At 40.7% G+C, this 12,280-nt stretch overlaps 2 protein-coding genes across 2 annotated transcripts; both read left to right on the top strand.

Moving 5' to 3' along the window:
- The first annotated feature begins 209 nt into the window (after window positions 1–209).
- On the top strand, window positions 210–3,938 carry LOC310985886 (N-acylethanolamine-hydrolyzing acid amidase-like). The gene is made up of 11 exons (XM_083971555.1): window positions 210–581; window positions 1,025–1,189; window positions 1,311–1,434; window positions 1,562–1,652; window positions 1,739–1,824; window positions 1,898–2,070; window positions 2,333–2,395; window positions 2,480–2,546; window positions 2,649–2,677; window positions 2,993–3,062; window positions 3,180–3,938. Exons 1-11 carry the CDS (start codon window positions 403–405, stop codon window positions 3,198–3,200), a joined length of 1,068 nt encoding a protein of 355 aa, XP_083827681.1. The 5' UTR covers window positions 210–402; the 3' UTR covers window positions 3,201–3,938.
- Window positions 3,939–5,672: 1,734 nt separating this feature from the next.
- LOC310985890 (ADP-ribosylation factor-like protein 8B) lies at window positions 5,673–11,117 on the top strand. The gene is made up of 7 exons (XM_083971559.1): window positions 5,673–5,879; window positions 7,308–7,388; window positions 7,592–7,665; window positions 7,840–7,933; window positions 8,314–8,381; window positions 8,652–8,722; window positions 9,199–11,117. The coding sequence occupies exons 1-7, from the start codon at window positions 5,757–5,759 to the stop codon at window positions 9,246–9,248; spliced, it is 561 nt and encodes a 186-aa protein (XP_083827685.1). The 5' UTR covers window positions 5,673–5,756; the 3' UTR covers window positions 9,249–11,117.
- Window positions 11,118–12,280: the final 1,163 nt, after the last annotated feature.

The raw sequence follows: 12,280 nt of genomic DNA, 5'->3' as shown, positions 1-12,280 counted from the left end.
TACTGATGGCAGTCAGACTGTTTCGCAGGACAGTTGTCTTTTCCCTTCGACCTGAGGGGAGGGGATCATCATCATCATCAGCAGGAGCAGCAGCAGCAGCAGCAGCAGCAGCAGGCATAATAACTGCTAACAGAAAGCCTATTCATTCTTTTTTTTTTTTTTTTTTTTACCAATATAATTAATTTGTTTTTTACACAGAAAGACCCAAGACAAAACAAACCATGTGAAAAGTTATTCTCTGCAAAGACACAAGTTTATGCTATCAGCGTATTGACTTTTACTCTGAAAATCCTGGAGCGGAAGCGTGAGTCTTCTACTTTCCCTGCAGCTCTGACACAAGCAGAGGAGTTCCGCGGTGACCTGCGCCAGGCTCTGGATCTGATCTCTCGGGCTGGTCCGGTCATGATGTTGCGGAGATCGGTGCTGCTGCTCGGCCTCGTGCTCGTAGCGCTGTGCCGGGCAGAGTTTCCTCCGCCTACCGTCAACATCAGCCTGGATGAACATCCAGAAGTGCGGTGGGCGCCTCTGTTCAAAGTCTTTGACGCAGACTACCTGAAGAAAGCTGGCGCAGAAGTCATTGAGTAAGTTTTCCAAAGTCACAGTTTGGCTGCCATAAAGTAATAAGTTTGTGTTTCCATGAAGTGCTCTGTTACTCTGTAATGCTCTGTCTGCCAGATGTGCATAGATAGCAATTAGGTGCGGTAGTGCACAGCTGGAATCGCACATAAATAAGCAACAATAGGATTCAAAGAGGTTTTTGCTTTATTGGGGACCACCATTGTGATGACAGTATAACAATTGAATATGATAAAGCTTAATTCTAATAGGAATTCAACTCACTAAGTTAATATTAACATGTTATACCAGCCTTTAATAAGTGAGTAAATTAACCTATGGACTTTTAGACTTTATGACTGTGTTAATCTCCCACTCCTTGACTATACCTTTACTGTGATTGTACACTGATTATTTTTTCGTTTGTTTTTTTACTTGGTTTTTTGTTTGTTTGTTTGTTTTTTGTCAGTTCCACAGTCCCAAAATGGGTGCATCATGCAGTCGCACCTATTGTTGCAGCCTTAGAAAAGTACATTCCACAGCCCTATGCGGGGGAGATCCGTGGCATGGCCTCAAACTTTGGAGGAAATCTCTCAGATATCATCATGCTCAACTTTGCATATGAAGTTTCTGCGTACGTATGATTTTAAAATTCATAGTTGAAATACAAGTTCTATGCAAAGGCATACGATGTCTATAAGCAGAATTGTGTCAAAATCCACTCATGCCTACAAACAAACTCTTTGCATCTATAGATTTTGCACCAGTGTCATCGCTCAGGACAGTAATGGGAGTGTGTACCATGGAAGGAACCTTGATTATCCACACCCTATTCTCAGAAATCTGACTATCGACATAATTTTCCTCAAAAATGGAGAGGTACAGTACATCAGAACATTGTAAAACAACCAATAATTATACAAAAACACACACTTCAACAGGTGCATGATGATTTGATGTCCAGAATACAATATGAATGTTATTGTTTTTTATTACCGCCCATCAGGTGGCCTATCGTGGAACCTCTTTTGCTGGCTATGTTGGGCTGTGGACTGGACAAAGTCCTAACAAGTTTACTGTCTCTGGTGACCAGCGAGGTAAAACCAAGCTTCCTCTCTGCAGTAATTAGCCGTTATAGTCGAATAGTAGAATTTTTATTGGTTCTCTTTTGTGCGGTCATCAGGAAGTGAGCACTGGTGGAACTGGTGGAAGAATGTGGTGTCCGCTTTCCTCTTTAAGAGATCTCCTGTCAGCTGGTTGGTCAGGGAGGTAGGTATAGAAAAATGTTATGAGGGGATTTACCCAATGAGGAAATGAAACTAACTGTGTTTAATCTATGCAGACACTGGAGCAAGCAGAGGACTTTCAAGATGCAGTGATGCGTTTGTCCAAAATACCCATCATCACTGGGGTGTATTACATCGTGGGTGGGGTGCGAGCAGGGGAAGGGGCCGTCATCACCAGAGATCGAACGGGCCCTGCTGATATCTGGCCACTGGATCCCGTGAATGGGGGGTAGGTAAAAAAATAAAGGAACTGAGTCTCTGAGTCTAAATGTAGTTAACTGAATCCAATCAATAAAATGATGTAAGAAAAAAAAAAGGGAAAATCCAAGGCACTCTTCTTCAATAATATAAAAAGCCTTTATTTATACAATGGCTATATCGAATAAAACATTTGAGTGGGTTACAGCCCACATGTTTTAGCAGAAGCCTTCTTCAGGGTGTAACCCCAGCGTGCTGATGCTCCTGATAAAATGGTGTGTTCCGTTTTTTAGATGGTACAGAGTGGAGACAAACTTCGATCACTGGCTTCCCCCTCCAGCCAGGGATCATCGAAGGTGAGTCATCTCATGTGATAAACGTGTCCGCAGTGTTATTCACTGCTGAGATTACACTGTTGTTGCCATGTGTTCCTTTCTTAGGGAAGCAGCCAACAAAGCACTAAATGCCACTGGCCAAGATCACATAAACAGGGATACACTTTATCAGGCAAGTATGGACCAGAGTACACGTGTTATTGGAAAATCTATTAGTGCACATTTTTAAAGTCAGAGACAACGTATGGATTTGTAACAGAGTGTTATCCTGCAGGTTTTGTCGCTGTTTCCAGTGTGTAATGGGTAAGAAGAAACTTTTCTATGCACTTTTTTTTCTGTTTAAGGAATCACATGACTGCACTTTTTGCTGAGATGGGGAAGTTGTAGCATACCAGCTTCAGTTCCCTTTGCTTACTGCTCAGCAATGTCAATAGGCCTTTGTTTGACACCTTACTTACGCACGTAGAAAGTGGCATATAGAACAACAATATCTGAGTTTCAGTCAGCATGTTAAAATGTATTGACTGTACCATACAGAAACGGGCTTATTCTGATAGCGTTAACATATTGCATTGTATGTGAATGTATCCAGTGACCACTATCTCTATACTCTCCCAGAATCACTGTTTACACAACAGTAATGAGTGCAGCAACTCCTGAGAAGTACAACACACTTGTCAGGCCACAGGTAATTTTTTACATTGTGTCTTTATGCATATATTTGTTGGTATTCCTTAAAATCACTTTTAAAAAAAGTGGTGTTAACTGCTGAAAATATAACTCACCTTTTCTATTTTCTTTCAAGGGCTGCCATATTGCTGACTAAGCTGCCTAAACTGCCTGAGATGACCGCGGTCAACAACGCACTAATTTTTGCTGCATTGTAGCCTACTCTCGCTTCTGAACTTCATAACATATATGCAGATTCATGGCCATGTGTTGATTATAGAATTGGTATTAGAAAATAATTCCACAAAACAAGCATTTTTGGGTGATTATGCTTTTCTGTCTCTAATCTATAATAATTTTTTTTAAAGCCTTTAATCACCTTATATATGCAACCTAAGCATTAAGCTTTTCGATATTGAAATGATTGCAATAGTCTGAAGGGACCTATTTCCAGAGTATGGAGAGGACACTTGAATTCAGCACGTGAAAATATATCCTCAGGGAAGAGTGGGGTAAATTTATCCCTGTGATTTATACACACTCTGTTTTTAAATACGAGTAACCAAATCTACCCTGCAGGAATGTGGCACATGCAGGTTGGGCACAAAATAGAAAAGGTGACAGTGACCAGAGGAGGGAAGAAGCTCTGTCTGTGCTAGGTATTTTCTTGTTGAATGCAATGAATGAGTGGTTGATTCTGTTTTTATTTGGTTTTTTTTCTCATTTTCATGTGTGTATTTTAATGCTAATACTGTTTTTTACACAAAGATGGAGTTGTGAAATAAGCCTGTGAATTGAGATAGTTGTGAAATGTCTGATATCTTAATGCAGTTTTACAGCAAATTAAAAGCAAAAATATAATGTTCAAATTAAATGTTTTTTTCTCAAAATACAACAGAGAATGGGCCTTCTGTGTATGCAAGTTTGCCGTACACACCTCTGCGAGTCACAGGACGCTACCTAGTCTTTCATTTATCCATTTATTGACTTTAAAAACTGCTACCTGTAACATTTAAAACAACTCGCCTACTCATGATAGTTGGACTTCTACTGAGAGACAACATTGACCTCTGCAGCATATGTAATGTGTGACTGACAATGATAACAGACAAACAAAAAAAGCAACAGACCATTACTACTACACAAGCTACTTTTGTTCTGCACCCAACCATAACCAAGCAGATTAGGACTGGTAGCGAGGCTGTGCTGTTGTGTAAATTGTCATATAAACTCTAATCCTAAAATCGTCTCAACTGGAGTTTAGCCACGGATGAAGAAGCAGGAATTAGATGCTGCTGGTTTAAATCTTATGGGGCTGCCATAGCACTACACACACCAACCAGGTATGTTGTCAAGGCATGGATGGGGATTGAACCCATGATCTTTGGTTTACGAGACCAACGCCTTACCACTTGGCCACCACGCCTGACCATGCAAATTATCTGACTGATTAAATCATTTCACTATCACCCCGCAGCACTTATGACCTTAAAAATGTGAACATTTTGACTTTTTAATGACTTTTGTACTATGACATGTAGCTACTAGTTTGTCTTTCATTAGGCTACACCTCATATCATTATTCTACTTTATTTTTATTTGACTTTATTAATGACATGTCCGTTCCAGTCTAAATGTTTCTATTATTTCACTTTTGGCTGGGTTCACACACTGACACAGAAACACACACAGGTTTCTACTTCTGCCTTTTTGAGGACAGCACCAAGGTGAATTCCTATGGTGTGAAGATAGCCACCGTTTTTTTTTTTTTTTTTTTTACTTTTGGAGAAGTTCAGTTCATGTCAAATAGTACTACTATTATTACTATTGCTACTAGCAACAAACAACAACAACTATTTCATAAGTCCAAGATTAAAGATTGGAGTATTGGAATTTAATTAATAGCCATCTGTTAGCAGAAATTAATATAGTACAGTAGTGTATAGGCTAATGCAGTATTGTGTACAGTCCAGGCTAATGAATCTCAGATGAACAAACATGTTAATGTGTTGGTCTCATAATGCTGCTCACAATCAATGATAATAACTAGAACTACACAATTAAATTGAAAGCATTATTAAAGACTTGCAAGTCAAACAACTCAGGATTTCTTTCTTACTCTGTAATGTGGGCAGGAGCATCTCTTTAGTGAACACTTAAAGAAACATGCATACAATGAAAAGTTGCTCTTGGAAACATATGGCACGTGGCTGTGTAAAGATGATAAGCAGTGAAAGACTTAACCTATCTATGGAAAATTTGTGTGATGCCTATTCAAAGATGTGTCAATAGGTCTAATTTTCCTATCTAGACATGATGTGCCTCTGGGAACTCACAGGTTTAATGCAGAAAAATAACAAACATTTGATATTCTGGTGCTGCAATATATTAGCCTATTGATTTGAACATGGTTGGAAACGGTGAAATTCTGCCTGTGAGAATACATTAAATACTATAAAATATAATGGTGCTGAGAGTGCCAGTGTTGAGTTTGTTTTGCTCTTAAACACCTCGTGATCCTCGTCAGTCAGGTTCCGCAGTCGCTCGCTCGCTGTGCGCGTTCACGCCAGCTCCTCCGTGCACGCCTCTCTTAGCAACACTTGTCAAGTAGATCACATGATATGACAAAGCAGCTAGCCACTTCCTGTGTAGACTGCTAGCAAGTTCACAATCCCAGACGGCCGCAGCGACTGCGACTGCTGTGTCATCCAAGATGCTGGCCCTCATAAACAGGCTTTTGGACTGGTTCAGGTCTCTCTTCTGGAAAGAGGAGATGGAGCTGACATTAGTGGGACTTCAGTACTCTGGAAAAACCACATTCGTCAACGTGATTGCGGTAAGTAGCTAGCAGCTCAGCTCAGCGAAGGGCCCCGGCTACTACCTGGAAGAGGTGGTGGTGGACGAAGCTTTATTTCTTTGGACTGGTGTTACACGCATTGCATAGATTCAGCAACAACACTCTCGTGTGTGTGTGTACAGTTTTGTAGCATCACAAATATCAGATAGCAGGCGTGATAACTGTTTCACTCGCTAGCAGAAATGACGAAGTTGTTGGTTGTGGTATGACTGTGCGCTTACTAATGACAGCGGTCATGTGAGCAGCGGGACTGGTCGGTGTAAGTTAAATCGCTGCCGGTGTGTCAACATCATGTTGACAACACGGAGCACTACACTACAGCACATCTTGTAAACAGTCTTGTCTTGTCTACGTCATGTAACTGGGTGTAAAGAAACTGAGGAGGCCTGGAGCCATCATGGCTACAGGCTGCCACCTGTGTGTATGACCAGTCAAGACTTTAAATATAAAGAAGAAAAGAAAAGAAAAAAGCTTTACTTAGCATCTCCTATTATATGCCATACTTTTATAACGGAGTTGTAGCTGCTGGTTATGTGTGAAAACATTATATATTTACTGATATTTCTTTGCTGGAGCCGTTTGTTTTGATGTCTAGTTTGTTTACCCTGTCACCGCCTTTCCCGGATAAGGGTTGTACTATGTCAGCTGTGCAGTTTTGTTTATGTCTGTGAGGTGAAGTCAGGTAGTAAACCACAGTAGGCTACTGTAGACTGACTCACCCCTTCCTGGATTAATCATGATGGTACAGACTCTTTTTCCGGCCTCTGTTTTGATAATGTCAGGTGATCTGAAATTAGGTTTGAACAAAGCCTTCTGCTCCTCCACACTGTGAGTGCTGTGTGACCCAGCCCAGTGTAGAAACTAGAAACTATGCAACTAATCCTGTTGAAGTTATGTAGCATATGGATATTTTTAAGTATTTCATTGTTCTGTCACTAGGAGTAGGTGGTGCCTACAGGGGCTCGCCGCTTTAACGATAAATGCCTGTTTTTAATGGCATATTTTCTCTGTATTATTTGGTTACAGCTCTGTCTGACTGCTGACAGCTTGATTGAAAGCTAATGTGTGCTGATGCATAGATGGTATCATCTCAGCATGATTCATGAGGTGAAAGGGCAAGTGCGAAAACACAGCTACAGTCCTCAAGCAGCTAATAATATCTCTGTAATCAAATCATTTCCCTAAATTTATAAAGACCACATGCACAGAAATGATTCACATCCTCCGGGATTTTCATGTGACTTCTGAATCAGATGAAACAATACTGACTTAAATACAGATTTTTGACAACGGCACAACAACGGCGCTGAAACGTTAAGTCAAACAGGGTGAAATGTATCTATTTACAATGTAACATGCAGTTTTCACCAACATGCCACTGTTTGTCCTTGCGTTTGTCTCATGCAGTCGGGCCAGTTCAGTGAAGACATGATTCCCACAGTCGGTTTCAACATGCGGAAGGTCACTAAAGGAAATGTGACAATAAAGGTAGGCCAACAAGCAAAAGTATCCTGATGGATGCTTTCACTCAAAATCAATGTTACACTGGACCAGTGCCCGTGTAGACTTGTGAACTCTGCGCTGGAGAGCAGTAATGGTGCAATGATTGCTTTGTAAAGGGCACAAAATGTTACATTGGCACTTTTTTTTTGCTTATGACTGTATTGTTGATTTGTGCTTTTGTGCCTCAGATATGGGACATAGGTGGACAGCCCCGCTTCAGAAGCATGTGGGAGCGCTACTGTAGAGGAGTCAATGCAATTGTGTAAGTTTGAGTACAGCACACGGCCTTTGTGGCTGGAAACCTGAATAGAATGAATATATATATATATATAATATAATGCATATTCATGGTGTCGCAGTTTGTCTTGGTTAAGCCATTATCATTTATTATCTGTCATACTGTATAATGGTGTTGTTACATGTTTTCCTTTTGCAGTTACATGGTGGATGCAGCAGATCGAGACAAGATAGAAGCTTCCAGAAATGAACTGCACAACCTTTTAGACAAACCACAACTACAGGGGATACCTGTAAGAAGCTGCTTGTAACAATTTTTAACCAAATGCTCATGATTTTTTCAGATTTACCTTGATTTATTGCACTGATTTTCTGTTGGTCTGGTGACTGGTCACAGACGGTGATTAAGCTCATAATGAGTAATCAGTGCAGCTAATGGCTCACAGTGACTCAGCCTTGATGACATTACACTGGGCGATCATTTGAACTCAAGCCAAGATGGCTTTTTAATGAGTTCTCAATAACTGAGCTGACAGGATCATTGACCTGACAGGGTCTGACGTGCTTAATCGATAGGCCTCCAGCTGCTCTGACGTGACACTTCACACAGGCAGTTTATTTTGTCCTATCAGTCAGAATTGCTTAGCTTTTCACTCTGTTTCTTATTTTTCAGGTTCTAGTATTGGGCAACAAACGAGACCTACCCAACGCACTTGATGAGAAGCAGCTCATTGAAAAAATGTGAGGCACTGAATATTGTATTCCTGTTGATTATCCAGCAAAAACATAAGGAAGATTTGTGATGTAAACAAAATCCCAGTTCTGTCACTGGTTTGATAAGTGTCACTCAGTGCTTCTCAGTACTGATCCAGACATTAATTTCTCATAAAATTAGCTTATACATTATGGCTAAAATTAGGTCAATGGGGTTATCCACAGATTGTTGTTATATTGCACATCAGTCATGGATTTTATAAACATATGAAGACGTGATTTTATGTTTGTTTGCAGGAACCTCTCTGCCATTCAGGACCGGGAGATCTGCTGCTACTCTGTCTCCTGCAAAGAGAAAGACAACATAGGTAAAGAGGCCATTCATAAAGCAAGGTTACCAGTCAAGATAGGAAACTTAAAGAAACTGTACTATTCTGCCTCATAAGTTTAACGCTTAGTAGGTCAAAATTAATATGGCATAAAAACTCATCTCCTCTGGGCAGCATGATCCCAGACTTAACTCCACCTCAGGCTGATAGATCAGACTAGTCAGATTTATCACTCTGACGTGGGCTGCACTTGTTGCATATTTATGATTTGTATTGCAATCAACATGTGTACTTTTCTGAAATTAAAGGTAATAAAGGATAATAACTGAATGGATAAGAGGGAGGAAACCCTTATAAAACATAACGACAATGAAATCAACATTGGCCATAAATCCTTTATGATACAAAACACTTACAGTGGACTTGAACCTGTAATGATGAGACACCAACAGAGTGAAACACCCTCTGTTTAGCTTTTAATTGAAACTCATGGTCATGGTCTTTCCTCTCTGCAGACATCACACTGCAGTGGCTCATCCAGCATTCAAAGTCCCGGAGAAGCTGAAAGTGAAGCCCATCCCAGTCGCAGCTCTGGCCTCAGCCCTCTAACGGTCATGGGTCCTTGACAGTCATCCCTTCCACTGCCTCCGTGAAGTAATCCAGCTCTCTCTCTCTGCTCACTACCGTCACCACCTGCATCACCCAGTACACTACCATAGATGTGTAGCCCCTGTACAGCACTACCGCCACCCCCCAACTTTCTGGAGTCTTGAAAAGTTGTCTCAGTTCTGTGCTAGAAGGTGGATTGTCCGTACCCATCATGCCTTATCGCCTGTCATTAAGGACATACTCTCTGTCTGTCTGTGTACATCATGGGAGTTTTTTTTTTTTTTTGCTTTTGTTTTCTTCGGCACAGGAATCTAATGATGCAGCAGTGTACTGTTCCCCAACTATGATGGAGCTCCTCTAATCCCACAATCAAACATCCGTTTTGTTGCCTGTCAACATTAGGTGTTTACGTGACATAGTGTGATTGTAGTTTTTAACAGTTATTTGCCAAATGACGATGGTTGCTTGCGCTAATGCCTTCAATTCCTGATAGACCCTCAGCAATATAGCCTGCATTTTTATTTGCCGGCGTATGGGAGTATCTATTTTATCAAGTGACTTAAATTAAAGTTTACACATAACAAGATCAAGAGAAGGTAAGACTGTGAAAGGTTGTTGTGTCTGAGGCAAAAATCCTGAGATACGTCAGCAGATTTTTAAGTGCCTTTGGCTCAGTGAGTGTCCCAATCAGACAGTTATTGCCCAATGCAATCCCTAACGTATTATTAAGTAAAAAACAAATGTTGGTACAGACACAGCTCAAATCTCTTGATTACACTTAACACCACCTCTAGACAATCTCACTTCATGTTTTTGAATCATTATAAACACATCATGACGTCTGAGAAAAGACAGCACTGTACTGACAATAAAAAAAATGAGGAATGAAGTAATGGATGACCATGAATAAGAAAATGTTACATTTTGTTTGGTGTATATTGAATGCTGTTTCACTGACAGCCTGCAGATCTTTAATGTAGCTTGAAATGTGGGCTGACTTTTGCTTGCAGTTCTCAGGTTGTTATGGGATTTATTTTTTTAATTGTCCGAAATGTAGAAAGGGTGTGCTAAAGTATCCTGTTTCATAATCCCTATTGTGTTTGGGTTGGATAACAGAAAGCCAGTTTTAGTCACAGGGACTGAGATGACAGAGAGAAGAAGACAGTCCATTAGTCGAAAGCATTGGATGCCCGACGTCGTCCATGCCTTGCCACGCCCATGTCTTCTCCTGAAAGCCTTAGCAGTCCAAGGACAACGACGCATTGATTGACTCATCATTTCCGCTCAGTGACAAGACAATTATTTCTCCCAGGTTCAACCACTGTATATTAATCTGTCCCTTGCTTGGCCAGTGCATCTAGATCTGTTTATTCTTTTTTTCTTTTTGTGCATGTGTGTGCGTGTGTGCGTGACACAAGACAGGGGTGAATGAGTCTCATCTGCTTCGGTACTATATGTAGGCCTACCTGGCTCTTGCATTTCACTGTAATGTTTGTTCCACATATTCGTCAGCCACTCTCTGTTATTGTACGGTGTCTGTTGGTGATCGTTTGTAATCCTAAATGTCGATTGTTGGGACCACAGCAGCAGTGAGGGGCTGTTTAATTGGGTGACTGAGTGGGTAATTTGGGGAAAGCTTTGTTACCTGTGTAATAATATAGCCTATTTGCAATTTGTATGTGCATGTGCTGAATTTAATCACATCCAATTGCAGACTTTGTAAATAAGAAGTTAGCATTTTTATTCCAACAAATGCTCCTGTAGATGTAATGCATTCTTTCCCTGTGATTGCTAATAAATTTGTTTTTATTTTTAAGGATCTCAAGCGCTGCGTCCAAATTACTGGGTAAGTTGTCGGTTTTAAGTTATCACCACTAGGTGGAGGCAGAGGACTGAAAATGAAAATGGAGCCTTTAAAATCTGAGACTGTAAGATCAAGTTTTACCTGAAGTTCTCTTAGGATGAGCTATGGACCTACTTTTCTCTTTGTGTACCTGGTGGTTATTGTGTAGCAGGAGTGAAGTCTTGAACAGGATTAGTGTTGCACTTTGTAAAATGAGCTCACTGTCCGGTATTTCCTCTACAGCAGCTCTCATTAGAAACTTTAATCTGCAATAGAGCCCATGGCGAGAAACGTCCATGCACCCATATTACACCTGTTTCTCATAATTTCCACCACTCGAGCCTAGTGACTACATTTGTGCATAGATAAAGTTCTGTATTTTCCATTAAGCAGCTATTGTTACTTACACATCCCATAATAGATGATTAACACCTCTCAGTGTTTCTTGGCAGAAAAATCATTCTCAGAAACGCAGCACGACACGAACGTTAAAGCAAGTGCAAGGAGTGTGCTGCAAACTAGGGGGCAATAAAGCAAACTTGTGTTCTCACAGCTGTAGCTGCGGAGTGGCTGGAGCAGCAGCCCCGTGCCACTAAAGCGGGAACACAGTAATTAATCTCATTTCTTTAACCCAGAGCCTAATGAACAGCTGCTGGTATTTATTGTTTGCCAGGGAGGTAGTTAGAGTGTGTGGACAGATCTAGGTGTTACCCGATGAGTTCCATGGGTCAGCCGAGACCATAGGATGTCTGTGTGTGCATGAGAACTGTATGTATGTATGTGCCTGTTGGTCCTTGTGTGTGTGTGTGGTTTAACAACTGCTATAACCGCAATGGGATTAAGTGTTGGTTACAAACCTGCCTCAAGGATTTATGTAGAGAGGTCATGGAGATGACCCAAAAGTGCGACGCACTATTAATGTAGTTGCACTCCATTACAAATGCGCTCATTTATGTAATACAGCGTGTTTTGCACCTACCACCTGTCAAATAGGCATTGTGTGTTTGCATTTTTTAAAGAGTCCTAACTCTTCAGTCTGTCCAATAAATGACCATTTATCATCCAAAATTACAACAGCTGCTATAAATTGAATTATGGAATATTTCTCCAGACATGATTCACTCTCTCTCAGCTTTTGACTCTAC

This window comes from Trachurus trachurus (genome assembly GCF_905171665.1).
Source record: "Trachurus trachurus genome assembly, chromosome: 5".
Classification (NCBI taxonomy): Eukaryota; Metazoa; Chordata; class Actinopteri; order Carangiformes; family Carangidae; genus Trachurus; species Trachurus trachurus.
This window is presented reverse-complemented; position numbering and strand designations above follow the sequence as displayed.